The sequence below is a fragment of the Ranitomeya variabilis genome, chromosome 2, assembly GCF_051348905.1.
Source record: "Ranitomeya variabilis isolate aRanVar5 chromosome 2, aRanVar5.hap1, whole genome shotgun sequence".
NCBI lineage: Eukaryota > Metazoa > Chordata > Amphibia > Anura > Dendrobatidae > Ranitomeya > Ranitomeya variabilis.
The window spans coordinates 214,862,972-214,882,778 of record NC_135233.1 but is presented as its reverse complement, the minus strand read 5'-3'; the positions used below and the strand labels follow the sequence as shown (position 1 = coordinate 214,882,778).

The 19,807-nt window shown below is 43.0% G+C and overlaps 1 protein-coding gene across 2 annotated transcripts in view; it reads right to left on the bottom strand.

Moving 5' to 3' along the window:
• The window catches only part of MAPKAP1 (MAPK associated protein 1), a 194,490-nt gene that overhangs the window by 157,619 nt on the left and 17,064 nt on the right, over positions 1-19,807 (bottom strand). For both annotated transcript variants that reach the window (XM_077283604.1, XM_077283605.1), the window contains exon 2: positions 9,457-9,775. In XM_077283604.1, the coding sequence (XP_077139719.1) occupies positions 9,457-9,712 (256 nt within the window). In that variant the 5' untranslated portion in view covers positions 9,713-9,775. The remainder of the gene's footprint in view (positions 1-9,456; positions 9,776-19,807) is intronic.

The window sequence follows — 19,807 nt, the reverse complement described above, 5'->3', positions numbered from 1 at the left end:
ACCTAAGGCTAACATCTCCCGTAATCCGAACCTCGCACCGCCGTCTCCAAGACTTCTCTCGTGCTGCGCCAGCTCTCTGGAATGCACTCCCCCAGACGATCAGACTGATACCTAGCCCCGACCTATTGAAAACCCATCTCTTCAAACAAGCCTGCCACATCAACTACTTAGTAAACTAAAGGTACCGTTACACTAAACGACTTACCAACGATCACGACCAGCGATACGACCTGGCCGTGATCGTTGGTAAGTCGTTGTGTGGTCGCTGGGGAGCCGTCACACAGACAGCTCTCTCCAGCGACCAAAGATCAGGGGAACGACTTCGGCATCGTTGAAACTGTCTTCAACGATGCCGAAGTGTTGTGAATTTGGATTCTGGGCTCCCCCGGTGGCTACTGGTGGAATTGAACTTGTGACATCATCTTCCCTGTTCACCTGTTCTGATTAGATCTGGGTGTCGCTATATAACCTGGCTTCTCTGTTAGATGCTTGCCGGTCAACAATGTTATCAGTAGCCTCTCTGTGCTTGTTCCTGCTCCCAGACATCTACTAGATAAGTTGGACTTTCGTCCATGTTTTGTTTTTGTATTTTGGTTCCAGTTCACAGCTGCAGTTTCGTTACTGTGTCTGGAAAGCTCTTGTTGATCAGGAATTGCCACTCTGGTATTATGAGTTAATGCCAGAGTCCTAAAGTAATTTCTGGATGTGTTTTGTTAGGGTTTTCTACTGACCATGAAAGTATGCTTTCTGTCTTCTGCTATCTAGAAAGCGGACCTCAAATTTGCTAAAACTATTTTCCTGCTGCGTTTGTTGTTTCATCTCATATCACCGCCAATATATGTGGGGGGCCTCTGTCTCCTTTTTGGGCATTTCTCTAGAGGTGAGTCAGGTCTTATATTTCCCTCTGCTAGCATTATTTAGTTCTCCGGCCGGCGCTGGGCATATAGGGATAAAAAGTAGGACATGCTACCTGGCTACTTCTAGATGATGCGGTAGGTTTAGTTCATGGTCAGTATAGTTACATCTTCCAAGAGCTTGTTCCTATTGAGGCTTATGCTAGTTCTCTGGCCATGGAGATCATGAAAGTTTGACCGGCCCACCAAAGGGTTAAAATCCTTGGCTGAGAAAGGAGAGAAATAAGAAGTCTGCTGAAAATTTTTTTTTTTTTTTTCTCTAGTAGTTAGTGTGCTCTTAATTGGATCACTTGCCAGTCTGTCTATGCTGCAGTCTTTCTTTTTTTTCTCTCTCCTTCTAATCTTTGAATGGCTCTATGTTCACCTGTCTATAATGGATCTACAGAGTGTAACTGCAGGTTTGAATAATCTCGCCACGAAAGTGCAAAGTTTGCAGGATTTTGTTGTTCATGCTCCGGTATCAGAGCCGAGAATTCCTTTGCCGGAATTCTTCTCAGGGAATAGATCTAGCTTTCAGAATTTTAGAAATAATTGTAAGTTATTTTTGTCCCTGAAATCTCGTTCTGCTGGAGACCCTGCACAGCAGGTTGGGATTGTGATTTCCTTGCTCCGCGGCGACCCTCAAGATTGGGCTTTTGCATTGGCACCAGGGGATCCTGCGTTGCGCAATGTGGATGCGTTTTTTCTGGCCTTGGGCTTGTTGTATGAGGAACCTCATTTGGAACTTCAGGCAGAAAAAACTTTGATGTCCCTATCGCAGGGGCAAGATGAAGCTGAAATTTACTGCCAAAAATTCCGTAAATGGTCTGTGCTTACTCAGTGGAATGAGTGTGCCTTGGCGGCTACTTTCAGAGAGGGTCTTTCTGATGCCATTAAGGATGTTATGGTGGGGTTCCCTGTGCCTGCAAGTCTGAATGAGTCCATGACAATGGCCATTCAGATCGATAGGCGTCTGCGGGAGCGCAAACCAGTGCACCATCTGGCGGTGTCCACTGAGAAGACGCCAGAAAACATGCAGTATGATAGAATTCTGTCCAGAAGCGAGCGGCAGAATTTTAGACGGAAAAATGGGTTGTGTTTCTATTGTGGGGATTCTACTCATGTTATATCAGCATGCTTTAAGCGTACTAAAAAGCTTGATAAATCCGTTCCCATTGGCACTTTACAGTCTAAATTTATTTTGTCTGTGACCCTGATTTGCTCTTTGTCATCTATTACTACGGACGCCTATATCGACTCTGGCGCCGCTTTGAGTCTTATGGATTGGTCCTTTGCCAATCGTTGTGGGTATGATTTAGAGCCTTTGGAGACTCTTATTCCTCTGAAGGGGATTGACTCCACCCCATTGGCTAATAATAAACCACAATACTGGACACAAGTGACTATGTGTATTAATCCGGATCACCAGGAGACTATTCGTTTTCTGGTGCTGTATAATCTACATGATGATTTGGTGCTGGGATTGCCATGGCTGCAGTCTCACAACCCAGTCCTTGACTGGAGAGCTATGTCTGTGTTGAGCTGGGGATGTAAGGGGACTCATGGGGACATACCTCTGGTGTCCATTTCATCATCTATTCCCTCTGAAATCCCTGAGTTCCTGTCTGATTATCGTGACGTCTTTGAAGAACCCAAGCTGGGTTCACTACCTCCGCACCGTGAGTGCGATTGTGCTATAGATTTAATTCCGGGTAGTAAATACCCAAAGGGTCGTTTATTTAATCTGTCTGTGCCTGAACATACTGCTATGCGAGAATATATAAAGGAGTCCTTGGAAAAGGGACATATTCGTCCATCGTCATCTCCCTTAGGAGCCGGTTTTTTCTTTGTGTCAAAAAAAGACGGCTCTTTGAGACCATGTATTGATTATCGGCTTTTGAATAAAATCACGGTTAAATATCAATACCCATTGCCGTTGCTGACTGATTTGTTTGCTCGCATAAAGGGGGCCAAGTGGTTCTCTAAGATTGATCTCCGTGGGGCGTATAATTTGGTGCGGATCAGGCAGGGGGATGAGTGGAAAACCGCATTTAATACGCCCGAGGGCCACTTTGAGTATTTGGTGATGCCTTTTGGTCTTTCTAATGCCCCTTCAGTCTTCCAGTCCTTTATGCATGATATTTTCCGCGATTTTTTGGATAAATTTATGATAGTGTATCTGGATGATATTCTGATTTTTTCGGATGATTGGGACTCTCATGTCCGGCAAGTTAAGAGGGTTTTTCAGGTTTTGCGGTCTAATTCTCTGTGTGTCAAGGGTTCTAAGTGCGTTTTTGGGGTTCAGAGAATTTCCTTTTTGGGATATATTTTTTCTCCCTCTTCCATTGAGATGGATCCTGTCAAGGTTCAAGCTATTTGTGATTGGACGCAGCCCTCTTCTCTTAAAAGTCTTCAGAAATTTTTGGGCTTTGCCAACTTTTATCGTCGATTTATTTCTGGTTTTTCGGATGTCGTTAAGCCATTGACCGATTTGACTAGACAGGGTGCTGATGTTGCTAATTGGTCCCCTGATGCTGTGGAGGCCTTTCAGGAGCTTAAGCGCCGTTTTTCTTCTGCCCCTGTGTTGCGTCAGCCTGATGTGACTCTTCCTTTTCAGGTTGAGGTCGACGCTTCTGAGATCGGGGCTGGGGCAGTGTTGTCGCAGAAAAGTTCTGACTGCGCCGTGATGAGGCCTTGTGCCTTCTTTTCCCGTAAATTTTCGCCCGCTGAGCGGAATTATGATGTTGGGAATCGGGAGCTTTTGGCCATGAAGTGGGCGTTTGAGGAGTGGCGCCATTGGCTCGAGGGGGCCAGACATCAGGTGGTGGTATTGACTGACCACAAAAATTTGATCTATCTTGAGACCGCCAGGCGCCTGAATCCTAGACAGGCGCGCTGGTCATTATTTTTCTCTCGGTTTAATTTTGTGGTATCGTACCTACCGGGTTCTAAGAATGTTAAGGCGGATGCCCTTTCTAGGAGTTTTGAGCCTGATTCACCCGGCAACTCTGACCCCACAGGTATTCTTAAGGAGGGAGTTATCTTGTCAGCCGTTTCTCCAGACCTGCGGCGGGCCTTGCAGGAGTTTCAGGCGGATAGACCGGATCGTTGTCCGCCTGATAGGTTGTTTGTTCCTGATGATTGGACCAGTAGAGTCATCTCTGAGGTACATTCTTCTGCATTGGCAGGTCATCCTGGAATTTTTGGTACCAGGGATTTGGTGGCAAGATCCTTCTGGTGGCCTTCCCTGTCACGAGATGTGCGAGGCTTTGTGCAGTCTTGTGACGTTTGTGCTCGGGCCAAGCCTTGTTGTTCTCGGGCTAGTGGATTATTGTTGCCCTTGCCTATTCCTAAGAGGCCTTGGACACACATCTCGATGGATTTTATTTCAGATCTGCCTGTTTCTCAGAAGATGTCTGTCATCTGGGTGGTGTGTGACCGTTTTTCTAAGATGGTCCATTTGGTTCCCCTGCCCAAATTGCCTTCTTCTTCCGAGTTGGTGCCCCTGTTTTTTCAAAATGTTGTTCGTTTGCATGGTATTCCTGAGAATATCGTTTCTGACAGAGGAACCCAATTTGTGTCTAGATTTTGGCGGGCATTCTGTGCTAGGATGGGCATAGATTTGTCTTTTTCGTCTGCTTTTCACCCTCAGACTAATGGCCAGACCGAGCGGACTAATCAGACCCTGGAGACATATCTGAGGTGTTTTGTGTCTGCTGACCAGGATGATTGGGTTGCTTTTTTGCCATTGGCGGAGTTCGCCCTCAATAATCGGGCCAGCTCTGCCACTTTGGTGTCCCCGTTTTTCTGTAATTCGGGGTTCCACCCTCGATTTTCCTCCGGTCAGATGGAATCCTCGGATTGTCCTGGAGTGGATGCGATGGTGGAGAGATTGCATCATATCTGGGGGCAGGTGATGGACAATTTAAAGTTGTCCCAGGAGAAGACTCAGCTTTTTGCCAACCGTCACCGTCGTGTTGGTCCTCGGCTTTGTGTTGGAGATTTGGTGTGGTTGTCTTCTCGTTTTGTCCCTATGAGGGTCTCATCTCCTAAGTTTAAGCCTCGGTTCATCGGTCCGTATAAAATATTGGAGATTCTTAACCCTGTTTCCTTCCGTTTGGACCTCCCTGCATCCTTTTCTATTCATAACGTTTTTCATCGGTCGTTATTGCGCAGGTATGAGGCACCGGTTGTGCCTTCCGTTGAGCCTCCTGCTCCGGTGTTGGTTGAGGGTGAGTTGGAGTACGTTGTGGAAAAAATCCTAGACTCCCGTGTTTCCAGACGGAGACTCCAGTATCTGGTCAAGTGGAAGGGATACGGCCAGGAGGATAATTCTTGGGTCACTGCATCTGATGTTCATGCCTCTGATCTGGTTCGTGCCTTTCATAGGGCCCATCCTGATCGCCCTGGTGGTTCTGGTGAGGGTTCGGTGCCCCCTCCTTGAGGGGGGGGTACTGTTGTGAATTTGGATTCTGGGCTCCCCCGGTGGCTACTGGTGGAATTGAACTTGTGACATCATCTTCCCTGTTCACCTGTTCTGATTAGATCTGGGTGTCGCTATATAACCTGGCTTCTCTGTTAGATGCTTGCCGGTCAACAATGTTATCAGTAGCCTCTCTGTGCTTGTTCCTGCTCCCAGACATCTACTAGATAAGTTGGACTTTCGTCCATGTTTTGTTTTTGTATTTTGGTTCCAGTTCACAGCTGCAGTTTCGTTACTGTGTCTGGAAAGCTCTTGTTGATCAGGAATTGCCACTCTGGTATTATGAGTTAATGCCAGAGTCCTAAAGTAATTTCTGGATGTGTTTTGTTAGGGTTTTCTACTGACCATGAAAGTATGCTTTCTGTCTTCTGCTATCTAGAAAGCGGACCTCAAATTTGCTAAAACTATTTTCCTGCTGCGTTTGTTGTTTCATCTCATATCACCGCCAATATATGTGGGGGGCCTCTGTCTCCTTTTTGGGCATTTCTCTAGAGGTGAGTCAGGTCTTATATTTCCCTCTGCTAGCATTATTTAGTTCTCCGGCCGGCGCTGGGCATATAGGGATAAAAAGTAGGACATGCTACCTGGCTACTTCTAGATGATGCGGTAGGTTTAGTTCATGGTCAGTATAGTTACATCTTCCAAGAGCTTGTTCCTATTGAGGCTTATGCTAGTTCTCTGGCCATGGAGATCATGACACCGAAGTCCCCCTGCAGCACCCGGGTAACCAGGGTAAACATCGGGTTACTAAGTGCAGGGCCGCGCTTAGTAATCCGATATTTACCCTGGTTACCATTGTAAAAGTAAAAAAAAAAACACTACATACTCACATTCTGATGTCTGCCACGTCCCCCGCCTGCGTCCACAGGGTTAAAACTGCTTTCGGCAGGAGCGCTTGCTAATGCTGCGCTGCTGCCGAGAGCTTCCTGCACTGAATGTGTCAGCGCCGGCAGTAACAGCGGTGACGTCACCGCTGTCCTCTGCTTTACGGCCGGCGCTGACACAGTCAGTGCAGGGAAGCTCTCGGCAGCAGCACGTGCATTAGCAGCGCTCCTGCCGAAAGCAGTTTTAACCCTGTGGACGCCGGGGGACGTGACAGACATCAGAATGTGAGTATGTAGTGGTTTTTTTTTTTACTTTTACAATGGTAACCAGGGTAAATATCGGGTTACTAAGCGCGGCCCTGCACTTAGTAACCCGATGTTTACCCTGGTTACAAGTGAACACATCGCTGGATCGGCGTCACACACGCCGATCCAGCGGGTGACAGCGGGTGATCAGCGACGAAATAAAGTTCTGGACTTCTAGCTCCGACCAGTGATATCAAAGCGGGATCCAGATCGCTGCTGCGTGTCAAACACAACGAGATCGCTATCCAGGACGCTGCAACGTCACGGATCGCTGTCGTTCTCGTTGGAAAGTTGCTCAGTGTGAAGGTACCTTAACTTTGCCCTGTTCCCTCCTTCCAATATTATTCTGAATCTGCACCCTACTTTTCATCTGTCTCCACACCCTCCATGCACATGATAACTGCACTTGATACTTGACTATTGCACTTAAACACACGGGCTGATGACCGGATCATGCAGCTTTGTATGAAAATCCCTATTTATTATAACTGCCAGACCTGAAATAACAAGCAGTTTTCACCTATTGTGTCCCCCCATTTCCTTGTAGATTGTAAGCTTGCGAGCAGGGACCTCACCCCTAATGTCACTGTTTAAATTGTCTTAACTCGTACCGAATTTGTTTGTACATGTCCCCGCTTAATTGTAAAGTGCTGCGGAATATGTTGGCGCTATATAAATAAAGATTATTATTACTTATTATTATTTATGGCAATTTTTCCTTGTATACAAATCTAAATCTTATTAACAAGTGGGCGTGGCCATCAAGCTCTTTATAAGGATCCCGCCCAGTTGGCTAAATGGACTAGATATACATACAGGGAAGAGGAGGTCATATCTCAGGAACAGAGAGGCACAGGAACAAGAGAAAAACATATCCGGATTCAGGAGAACAACGGCATTTACACCGAATAAAAAAATTACATATTTATGGCAAGTGACGGGTCTTTATGTAATAAGGAAAAAGGGAAACATAGAAATGAACAACCTGCAAAAGGTGCATTTGTCATTTTAACAGTCTGGTAATCAGAGCCCAACTTTCGGTAAGGTGACAGGTTCGTGTTAAGAAAAAAAAAAAAAAAGAAAAGTCCCTAAAGAAGTGCAAAGTCCTTCAAGTAAAACTCCTGTATACAATAAACTCGCCCCTAAATGCAGCAGTGACTATATAACCACAGCAGATACAACCTGAAAGTGGAGATCAAGACCCCGCTCCTGAATATCCTCAGGGACCCCGACCGATCTAATATCCCTGGGCTACTAGTCTGTACGTGCATAACGTAGCTAACCCGTAGAATTCAATGAACCCCAAGTTATTCTTACAGGGATTGCCTCATCAAAGACACTGGTGGAATATTGCCAGAATATGCCACCCTTGTCTTTGATAATGGCGACAATCCCTTTAATTTACGGTGGCGCTGTTGCAAATCTGAACACTTGCTGCCATGCTCCCCCATAGATCACTGGCGATCGCCATCGCTTCTGAAGCGGTACGACGACCTGTGATTGGCTCGTTTTCAGCGGACTATTCTGTCTGTTGCCAATCCATGTAACGGAGAAAGCTTGGAAATCTGATTTAACGCTTAAAATGCCCAACTGGAGTTGAAAAATTAAAAAGTTCATTCAAAGTAAAGCTCAAGCAGTACAAAAAGAAAAATGTGTTTTAATATTTTAAAGAGAATCTGTCAGCAGGTTTAAGCTATGTAATCTGAAAGCAGCATGAGGAGGCTGAGACCCTGATTCCAGCGATTTATCACTTATTGGGCTGCTTACTGTCATGATGATACAATCACAGTTTTCCCTGCTGCAGATCTCTGACTGCTAACCCCACCCATACTACTGTGCATAGGCAAAAAGCTGCCAGTGATGGGGGCATGGCTGGATTAGAAGGCACATGACATATAGTACTGTAGTGATAATGTCCTGCTGATAAAACACTGATTTTATAGAAACACTAGGTCATCGGGTATTTAAGCTGATCACTTCCCACCCTGACTTAACGCCTCCGAAGAAGCCAAAGGTGCGAAACGCGCGTTGGGGTCTTTCATCCCACATCCAGGAGCAGGTTGGTCTAGCTTACCATAACGGTTCCCTTCTACCATTGGGTCTCCTTCCTCGTATAGTGGGTCTAAATATTGACTGCTGTGGTCTCCTCCAAGTTTACAACTTTGTGTGTTATATCACCCTCATAATCTCTTTATTATATACCCAGCATTCTGTCATTTGGCAGCGTATATATATTTTAAAGAGGATTACCACAGCAGTGGGATTTTTTCTCTATATATATATTTGGTAATCATACCTTACTATACTTGGATTGAGTGCAGTGCATATGTTTATTACAGTGGCTAATGCGGCACCTACTTAGGTTTATTTAGTGCACTATTGGCACTCTAATATGACATTTATCCCACCTATTGCACTATTGGCACTTTTTATACTCTTTATATTTATTTGCATCAGTGGATATTAAAGGATCCGGTTGGCTATGCTTTACCAGCTAATTATATGTATTTTCTAATATGTACTCATACACCCTTGATTAGTATCGTTTTGAGACAATTTATCTATTTATTTATATATGAGATTTATAAGGTGTTTTTAGCTATTTGCAATCCTGCTACCTCCTTGTTTCCTGCATGTGGTACTAGGTCGTTGTCCCTCTCTTTCTTTTTACGTCATCACTATCTAGTTAATATTGTTGTCTTGTAATTATTAATTATTTTAGAGTATTTCAATAAAATAAAAATTTTTTTTACATTTTATCAGCTCTGGTGTCCATTCTCCTTTTGGGTTTTAGTTTTTTTGTAGAAACAACAGTACATAGCCTAATAAGTGACACATCGCTGGAATCAGGGTCTCAGCCCCTACGTCATGCTACCTTTAGATTACATGTCAAAAACTTGCTGATAATGTAAACTAAAAGGGAATCTATAGTAGAATTGTAGATTTTTACCTGTGTTTGATCTCCTTCTGATGCCGAAATCCCAGCTGGACGTAATATCCACAGACTGGGAGTATACGTAGCCCTGAGTTTCTCCATTCCCTTGTGGCTGCGAGCTGTTCTCTCCGGGCACGGCAGATGGGTACAGCTTCTCCAAGTCTACATCATGGTCGATGAGGACCATCTCACACATACCCGTGTCATCACTAGTAACGTGTGACTGGCGGATGTGGGCCAAGATAATCAAGGGGTTGTCCAAAAAAGCCATGGTCTCCTCCCGTGGTGCACGGGGTTTTCACCAGCGTATCCAGTAATCCATAATAGCCGATTTCTAGAAATCAGACACAACAGGAGGTTAATACAGGAATGATACACCTATTGACTTACATATATAGTAGCAGCATTAATTATTTCTGATAAGATTTTTTCATGCAGATTTCACCCTCCACACATGTGAATTTCTACAACCCCATCCATACGCATTGAAAAATCTCCACGCCCCCTAAAGAAGCGATAGCAACGTGAAACGCGCGTCGGGGGAACAGGGCCGAGGTCTTGGCAGGATCTACACAAATCAAGGGTACCGTAATTACTTTTGTCATTGATTGTACCCTCCTTTTCTAAGTAATGTAATGTGTTGCACACGTGTTACTTTTTCTCCTGAAAAAATTCCCCGGCCTCTTACATTCACCCTATGGATTTTCCTTTTATGGGTACAATTTTATATTGTATACTTCTTTGTAATTTTTTGCAACATTAATAATAGCTTTATACTTTTTTAGCATAATTGACTAGTTTTCTCCTTGTTGAGCATTGAAAAATTTCAGTAACGAGTTAATTATTTTGCGAATTTGCACCAGTGCAAATTTATAGGGATTTTTCGCCTATGGAATTTTTTTTTTTTTTACACTTAAATATATGCACTTGGGGTTAAACATTGTTTTTGCAATAGGGTTTCCTTAAAATTTCTGCACTGTTTGGGCTTTCACAGGCCCTTTCTTTTCTCTGGACATTGATGTGGTCTGTGGTCATCAATTAGCTAAAAAGGAGCGATAATAGAATTACATATTCTCCATTCAGACTGTCAGAACAGCTCACTGACGGATTCTCAGTTAACTCATTCTGCAGCCAGCGATAGTTCATCACAGAGGATGTAGAAGACAAACGGTGCAACGTTCTTAATCAAACCCAATTGTAAAAATGCATTTCAGACAAAAATAAAGGCATTTTAGAAAGAAAAACAAATGGAAGGGAACAGTAGAAAGCAGGCAAAAAACTTTAAGGCATAGACATCTATTGAAGCACTTCTTTCTAAATTCATGAAAATGCCCCTTAGGCTATGTTAAAATGAAGTTTTTTTTGTTTTGTTTTTTAAGGCATGGAAGAACAACTTTTTGCTCCTTTTTTGGTGGATTTTTTGGAAGAGTTTTTCTTTTTCATGAAGAGGATTTGAAATCTTTTTAATTCCTGGAAAGGTTTTTCGGTTTTTTTTGCAGCCTTTCAGGTTCGTCAATGCCTAGTTTGGGGAGGTTTCCTTTAGAATCATGAAAATTTTTTTTTCAACAAATTTTTCTAAAGCACTTCAGAGTGAAAAACAAAACAAAACTCAATCTCAAAAGAGCAACAAAGTGGATGTCCCATAGAAACAGCGATTTTTAGCTTATGTGCACATGATGTCTTTGTCAAACAGATTCCACCGTGGAAACAGCCTGAAAAACCTAGCAGAAAATGTTCAAAAGAATGAACATAAGCATTTCTATATAAAAATGACTGGCGCTCATGTTCAGTCTTCCATAAAACGCCAAGTGGTTAATAGAAGTGACCCGTCGAATTTCTGCTTGGAAGACGCTCACTCTGTACTTTTTCAATGACATAGATCAAACAATGTTTTTTGGGGGATTGCTTAGCCATTATTTGTAAAAAAAAAAAAAAACACTAATCGGTTTCTTCAACATTCAATGGAAAGAAAAAAAACGATTGAAAAAAAACAGTGAAAAAGTGTATTACAATAAAACACTCCAGAAACTACTTCAAAAATGGCATAAAAGATGCGAAAAACATCTTGAGTTTCCAGAAGTATCTTCTGCCTGAGAAGCTCAGCTGGTTCTCCTAGGCACATACCCTTAAAGGGGTTGTCATGGTTTTGGATGAAAGTCACTATGTGACTGCGGACTTTTTGAATCAGCACAGCGTGCGCTCCGCACACGGTCAGGAATCTCCGGTGCCAACGGCAAGAGCGGGTAGTCACATGCTGTCTGGATTTGCGCACCGTCTTGAGCAAGGCGCTTGTCGGAATGTGGCCGGAAGTAATGACATTACATACTCGTGGTTAGCCTGTTCTTGCTACCAACACCGGAGAATCCCGACAGTGTGCGGTGCGCACGTTGTGAGAATCCAGAAGTCTGCAGTCACTATCTTATATTCCAAATCTTGTTTTTTTGTGGAGGATTTTAAAGCAGATCTGCTCCAAGAAAAAAGGAACCTCCATGTGAACAGAGGTAGACTTTAGCAGACAGAAAGGCCACTTAAAAAGCTAGTTTGTTTTTTGTCAGTAGCCTGATAATAAGAGTCCCACATGAACTTTCCAGGGGTTTTTTAATGCCACACTCGCACATCCGTGAGTCACGGTCTGAATCTGTGGGCTAAACGGACCCGCCAGGCCTCCGGTGTACACGTGCCGTCTCATTCATTCCTGATCCAGTCTCCTTTCCCATGGCTCAAGTTAGTGCGAGCGTATGATAGACACACAAATCTTAAATTAAAGTAGACAAACGCGCCCAGCTTGCACGCCGCCTTCTATCAATACGGCAAAATGCTAATTTCCTAATTAACAACCTAATTAGGTAATTATGGCGTTGCAGAAGGATGCCGCAATGAAATATGACAACATGGTCACCTCTTTATATGGCACCTGTGGGGCCTTTTCAGCTGTTACCCGCAAAGCCTGCGGTATCAATCCGAGAGCAGATGTCAAAAAGACCTTGGCATTTCTCAGCCTGGTGGATGATGGAGTGCTTGAGACAGGAATGGTTTAACTCTTTCCTAGCCACGGAAAGGTAAAAAAACGCAACGTGAATCCTAAGAGGAGCTGACAGGCGACAGATTTAGTCGTCTCCATCGGTAGCTTCGTATATATCCTGCTCTTTGGAAACTTTTAGCAATAATCTCATTTCGAGAAATGCTGAACAAAAAGAATCTATTCTTTTTCCAACTACTTTATTCTTACAAATCTATATTTATAACAACAAAACTAACTGTTCCCACAATGTTTGTGTCCACATAGAAAAAATTGTGACTTGACGACAAGTCTTTGTCATGTGTACAAACCAGTATACTTCTAGAGGTCACCTAATAGTCCCAGGGTCCCAAAACTAGGACCCGGTTGGACCCCAACAGGTGAAGCACTATATCATAGGGGACTTTAAAGGGGGCTCATCATCAGGTCACAAGTTTGTGGATGATCAATGATGACACGTATATCTTAGAAGTCTTCTTCACCAGGAAAGATCACTTGCTCAAATATATATAAACACAGGTTGTAATGTAACAAAATAGGTAAAAAGCCAAGGGGGTTAATACTTTTGCAAGCCACTGTACATATATACTTGGCATGTAATAAATATGTAGACACCTCTGGTACAGGCATATCTCCCATGAGAACAAAAGGACTGGGCATTCTGAATTCGAACATGCTCAATCAAACTTTCCCCCAACATTTGCTGTCGGGGGAAAGTTGGAATATCTGTGCAAAAAAAGGAGTTACTTATTATCACTAACCCCTTCAGCCCCAAAACCTGCTTTCACCTTCAAGACCAGGCCAATTTTTACAATTCTACACTTCATGGGGTAATAACTCTGGAACGCTTCAACGGATCCCACTGATTCTGAGATTGTACTTCATGATAGTGATACAATTTCTTTTATATTAATTAAGTTTATTAATGAAAAAATAAATTTGGCAAAAAATTTTGAACATTTTGCAAATTTAAAACTTTTCATTTTTATGCCCTTAAATTAGAAAGATATGTCACACAAAAATAGTTCATGAATAACATTTCCCACATGTCTACTTTACATCAGAACAATTTTTGAAACATAATTGTTTTGGTTAGTAAGTTAGAAGAGTTAAAAGATGACCAGAAAATTTCTCATCTTTTCAACAAAATTTACAATACATGTTTTTAGAGACCATATTACATTTGAAGTGACTTTGAGGGGCCTATATGACAGGAAATACCCAAAAGGGTCACCATTCTAAAAACTGCACCCTTCAACGTGCGCAAAATCACATTAAAGAAGTTTATTAAAGCTTCACAGGAATTAATGGAATATGAAAGGAAAAAATTAACATTAAACTTTTCTTTCACACAAATTTTTTATTTTCACAAAGGTAACAGGAAAAAAAAGGACCCCATAATATGTTGTGCATTCTCTTGTGAGCATGTAGATACACCATATGTGGGGGAAAACTACTGTTTGAGAGCACAGAAGGACTTGGAAGGGAAGGAGTGACGTTTTGAACACAGACTTTGATGGAATGGTCTGCAGGGGTCATGTTGCGTTTGGAGATCCCCCTGATGTGCCTTAACAGTGGAAACCCCCACCAGTGACCATACGTTGGAAACTAGTCCCCACAAGGAATGTATCTAGATGTGTGGTAAGCACCAAGATCCACCAGGTGCATCACAGAAGTTTATAACATAAACCCGTGGGGAAAAAAAATGTAAAAAAAAAACCAAAACACATTTTTCCCCAAAATTTGTTATGTTCACCTATACACCATATGTGATTGAAAACTACTTTTGAAGCACAGTGCTAAGCTCAGAAGGGAAGAAGCGCCATATTGGAGTTCAGATTTTGCAGGACTGATTTGAGGGTGCCATGTCACATTGGCAGAGCCCCTGAGGTGCCAGAACAGCCGAACCCTCCATAAGTGACCCCATTTTGCAAACTACACTTCTAAATTGATTAATTTAAGGGTGCAGTGATCATATTGACACCACAGGTGTGTCTCAGAATTTTATATCATTGAGCAGTGAAGAAATAATTACATCTTTATCACCAAAATTTTGTTTTAGCCCCAGTTTTTACATTTGTACACTGGAAAATGAGTAAAAATGGCACCAAAATGTGTCCCACAATTTCTACTGAACGTGCCAATACCCTATATGTGGCTGTACAGTACTGCTTAGCCACACAGCAAGACTTGGGTGGGACAGTGCACTATTTGCCTCCTCAAGCACAGATTTTCCTCGAATAGTTTGCAGACTCCATATACAGTACAGAGCCCATAAGTGCTAGAAAAGCAGAATCCCCCCTCAAGTGACCCGAATTTGGAAATTATACCCTTTTCAGAGTGTAGTGATGATTGTGACTCCATGGATTTTTTCCAGAAACAAGAAGCAATGGATATTGCAAAGTGAAAATTTCAAACTGCCACTGTAGTGACCAGTACGTTGTAGTGACCAGTGTTCTGCAGTGACCAGTACGCTGTAGTGACCAGTACGCTGTGCCCAACTCATGCTTCTGGAAACATGCACCCATAAATTAGGCAGACTCTCATCACTACAGAAATGCCAAACAATTGGGCGCTAAATGTTGTTTAAGCACACTGGGGCTCAGACAGGAGGGGGCATTTGTATTTGGGAGCGCAGAATTTGCTGAATCTCTTTTGGGGGGCGAGGGCCATTTTGCTTTTCCAGAGCCTTTGCGCTACCAGTAATGTGGAAAGTAATATTTCCGTTAACAGATAACAGACCTGAGTGAGGACTTGCTTTTTTGTGGATTGAGTTGAAGCTTTTATTGGGAACATTTTACATAACGTTTGGGATCACATTTATCCGGTGCTCTACGCTGAGCACTTATATCGGGGTTTTCCATCTAAATCTCCGAGTGACGTGATTCAGATAAACTCCATTCACTGTCTCTGTTCAGAGGTATCATTCTTTTCACAAGGGCACAAAACTGTGGCCAACCACGCATTTATGCAATCCTAAAAAGATTGAAACCGCTGGATCATAGGCCATACGGCGTCCATAGTGCTTCCATCTGCCACATTATGGGGAATCTTCCGCCGGGGGTTCCATCTGAATCACGTATTTCAGAGTTTTACCCGGAAACCCTGGTGTACGTGCTCAGCGTAGAGCGCAGGATAAATGTGCGCCGAACCTTACTGTGATCTTTAGGAGGCAGAATGAACAAAACAGAAGGTGAAGAATTGTTTTTATTTAGTTTTTGCCATTCCTTGTGTGTTATAAGTGATTAGGCGACTTAATTCTTCGGGTCGGTGAGATTACAGCGGTTTTTATGTTTGGCAGCTATCACACACTAAAAGACGCTTTTTCTTTGCAAAAAAATAGTTTTCAAACCCACATATTTTGAGAGTTATAATTTGTCCACATTTCGGCACGGAGTCATGTGAGAGCTTGTTTTTGCAGGACAGGTTGACGTTTATATTGGTACCATTTTCGAACACATGACATTTTTTGATCATTTTTTATTCCAAATTTTGGGAGCCAGAATGAACAAAAAACAGCAGTTCAGGAATAAGTTTTTATTGTTTTTTTTCCACTGATTGCGCTGTATGGTGGCTTGATTGTCGTAAGACTAGATGACGTTTAGAGTGATACCAATTATATTCACATTTGTCTTTTTGATTGTGTTTTATTTCACCTTTTGTTCGGCGGTATGATAAAGCATTGTTTTTTGCCTAGTTTTTTTCACTTTTTGCTTTACAAACTGTCAGTGCTGCACTGACAGACAATCTTGATATAATAAGCTTTGTGCATAATCTAGCAAGTTTGCTAGTTTTGGTGACCAGTATGTTGTCATGACGACATTGGGTCAGCATGGCAACGATCAGCCCCTCGCAATGATGTCGCGGGGGCGCCGATCGGAGAGCAGAGGGGGGTTCCCTCTCTCTGTTTGCCAGCTAAATACTGAGATTGATATTGATCGCAGTATTTAGGGAGTTAAATTCCCGGGAGCGGTGCGGGCACCACTCCTGCACTTATTGACGGGTGTCAGCTGTCAGAATCAGCTGACACCTGGAAGCGATCACACGCACAGCTTGTGTGCAAGCGAAATCGCAATGATTAATATTACAGTCATGAAGCACCAATATACTTTGTATAAATGAGTGGTAAATACCAACTCTCTCTGGGCACTCCTCAGGTGCCCTTCTGGGACTACTCCAAACCAATACATAAACAAGAACACGGAGGAAAAAAGTCCACTTAAACATACTCCCTGTTGAAAAAGCTACGCGAAACGCGCGTCCGGGGGGACCGAGTGAGGTGGGGAGGCCATACCTGATTCACAATGGGTAAGCAGCGACTATATGTATATATGAATATGTGATCACGTACTTTGGGCAATTTAGCCACGTGAGTTGGACATAGTGACTGCATTTGGTCATACGTTTTCTCTATACTTTGAATTGATGCTGCCACCCGAAAGGTTTATTTGTTTGCTCCCCCCCTGACTTGGTCATTGCCTCATTTTCTCCTTTATGTGTCTTCTGCTATATGGCTGTATTGACAATACACCCATGTTTTGTATCTTACATATTTATATTTGTATATGATTGTTATTACTTAATAAATCTTTTGAATATTGTTTTCTAAGTATGTTTAAGTGGACTTTTTTCCTCCGTGTTCTTGTTTATGAAATCGCAATGATGTATGCATACGTCCAAGGTCTGCAAATACCAGCTGACCGTGACGTATGGATACGTCCAATGTCGAGAAGGGGTTAAAAGGGAATTTGTCATCATGTAAATGCTGTCCAACCTGTGGCCCCATATTATAGGGCAAGGGGAGCGGAGTATATTGATACTGTATATAGTTTGGTGAGAAAAGCTTCAGTATATCCTGTGTTTTCATCATTTAATCCTCTGCTCTTTCTGGGATTTTTTGTACAGTGGGCAGTACTATGTGTGATTGACAGCTCCCTGTGCGCACACAGGCGCCTACTGGACCAAAAATCCCAGAAAGAGCAGAGGATTAAATGATTAATGTAGATATATAGTTTGTGAGAAACGATTCAATATATCAATATGCTCAGCTCCCGTTATATAACATGGGGTCTGCAGGTTGGACGGCATTTACATGGTACCAAAAAGCGGACTTAAATTAACTTGGCCGCAAGAAGAGAACCATTTACTCAAATTCTTATTATATGAATCTTTATTTAATTTTAAAATCACTATAAACAGCTATATCAAAAGAACAGAGTGTTACAAGTGGAAGGTGCCCAGATGTCCACCCTCGTGACGCCCCCGGAAGAAGCTCTGGGCGAAACGCGCGTCGGAGAGCACGAGGGTGGACATCTGGGCACACACTCTGCACCACTCGGTCTGTTGGGAGACGCATCTCTAGAGGTATATATTATATCCTATACTCAATGATTGTGCATTGGTTATTAATGATCTACCCTTGAATGTGATTATTATTATTATTATTATTATTTATTTATATAGCACCATTAATTCCATGGTGCTGTACATGAGAAAGGGGTTACATACAGGGTTATAGATATCATTTACAGTAAACAGGTTTACAGTGACACACTGGTACAGAGGGGAGAGGACCCTGTCCTTGCGGACTTACATTCTATGGGATAGTGGGGAAGAGACAGAAGGTAGGGGTGAGGCGGCGGCGGCTCTGGCGGTGGTGAGGCGGCGGCTCGGTTATTGTAGGCTGTAGGCTTTCCTGAAGAGATGGGTTTTCAGGTTCCGTCTGAAGGTTCCGAGGGTGGTGGATAATCGGACGTGTTGAGGCATGGAATTCCAGAGGATGGGGGATATTCTGGAGAAATCTTGGAGGCGATTGTGTGAGGAACGAATAAGTGTGGAGGAGAGTAGGAGGTCTTGGGATGAACGAAGATTACGTGAGGGAAGATAGTGGGAGATTAGTTCAGAAATATAGGGAGGGGACAGGTTGTGGATGGCTTTGTAGATCAGTGTTAGTAGTTTGAACTGGATTGCAATGTGATTGCAGTTTAATAGGGGTAACTTTATAGGGATTGCCAGTACCCTGGGTATATATGTTGGTGACACATGCAAGCCTGTTTAGGGCTGCATAACTTTATATGTGATACCACTTTCTGATATATTATCATGGAGGATGATAACAATGATAACCAATGACTGAATATTTAAGTCGAATTATACTGTCTAACCAGGCCATAAACTTACTGTGGAATTTTTGTGGAACTGCTGCCCTAGTGTTCCCCTTGGAACACTCTGTTCTTTTGATATAGCTGTTTATTGTGATTTTCAAATTAAATAAAGATTCATATAATAAGAATTTGAGTAAATGGTTCTCTTCTTGCGGCTAAGTTAATTTAAGTCCGCTTTTTGGTATCTAGTGGTTCTTGAAGTGCCATTGTGGTTTACATTTAGATATTTTAGTATGTAATGTGGCATTTACATGGTGACAGGTTCCCTTAACCCCTTCCCGACATGTGACGGTATAGTACGTCACATGTCGGGACCCCCGCTATGATGTGCGCTCCGGCAGTGAGCGCACATCAAAGCCGGGACATGTCAGTTGTTTTGAACAGCTGACATGTTCCCGCAATAGGCGCGGGCAGAATCGCGATCTGCGCGCGCCTATTAACTAGTTAAATGCCGCTGTCAAACGCAGACAGCGGCATTTAACTACCGCATCCGGCCGTGCGGCCGGATATGAGCGCATCGCCGACCCCCGTCACATGATCGGGGGTCGGCGATGCTCCTCCATTGTAACCATAGAGGTCCTTGAGACCTCTATGGTTACTGATTGCCGGTGGGTGTGAGCGCCCCCCTGTGGTCGGCGCTCACAGCACACCTGCAAATCTGCTGTGTAGCAGCGATCTTATGATCACTGCTGCATAGCAGAGCCGATCGGGCTGTGCCTGCTTCTAGCCTCCCATGGAAGCTATTGAAGCATGGCAAAAGTAAAAAAAAAAAGTTTTTAAAAATGTGAAAAAAATAAAAAAAATATAAAAGTTTAAATCACCCCCCTTTCGCCCCAATCAAAATAAATCAATAAAAAAAAACCCCAACCTACACATATTTGGTATCGCCGCGTTCAGAATCGCCCGATCTATCAATAAAAAAAAAGCATTAACCTGATCGCTAAATGGCGTAATGAGAAAAAAATTCGAAACGCCAGATTTACGTTTTTTTGGTCGCCACGACATTGCATTAAAATGCAATAACGGGCGATCAAAAGAACATATCTGCACCAAAATGCTATCATTAAAAACGCCAGCTCGGCACGCAAAAAATAAGCCCTCACCTGACCCCAGATCACGAAAAATGGAGACGCTACGAGTATCGGAAAATGGCGCAATTTTGTTTTGTTTTGTTTTTTGCAAA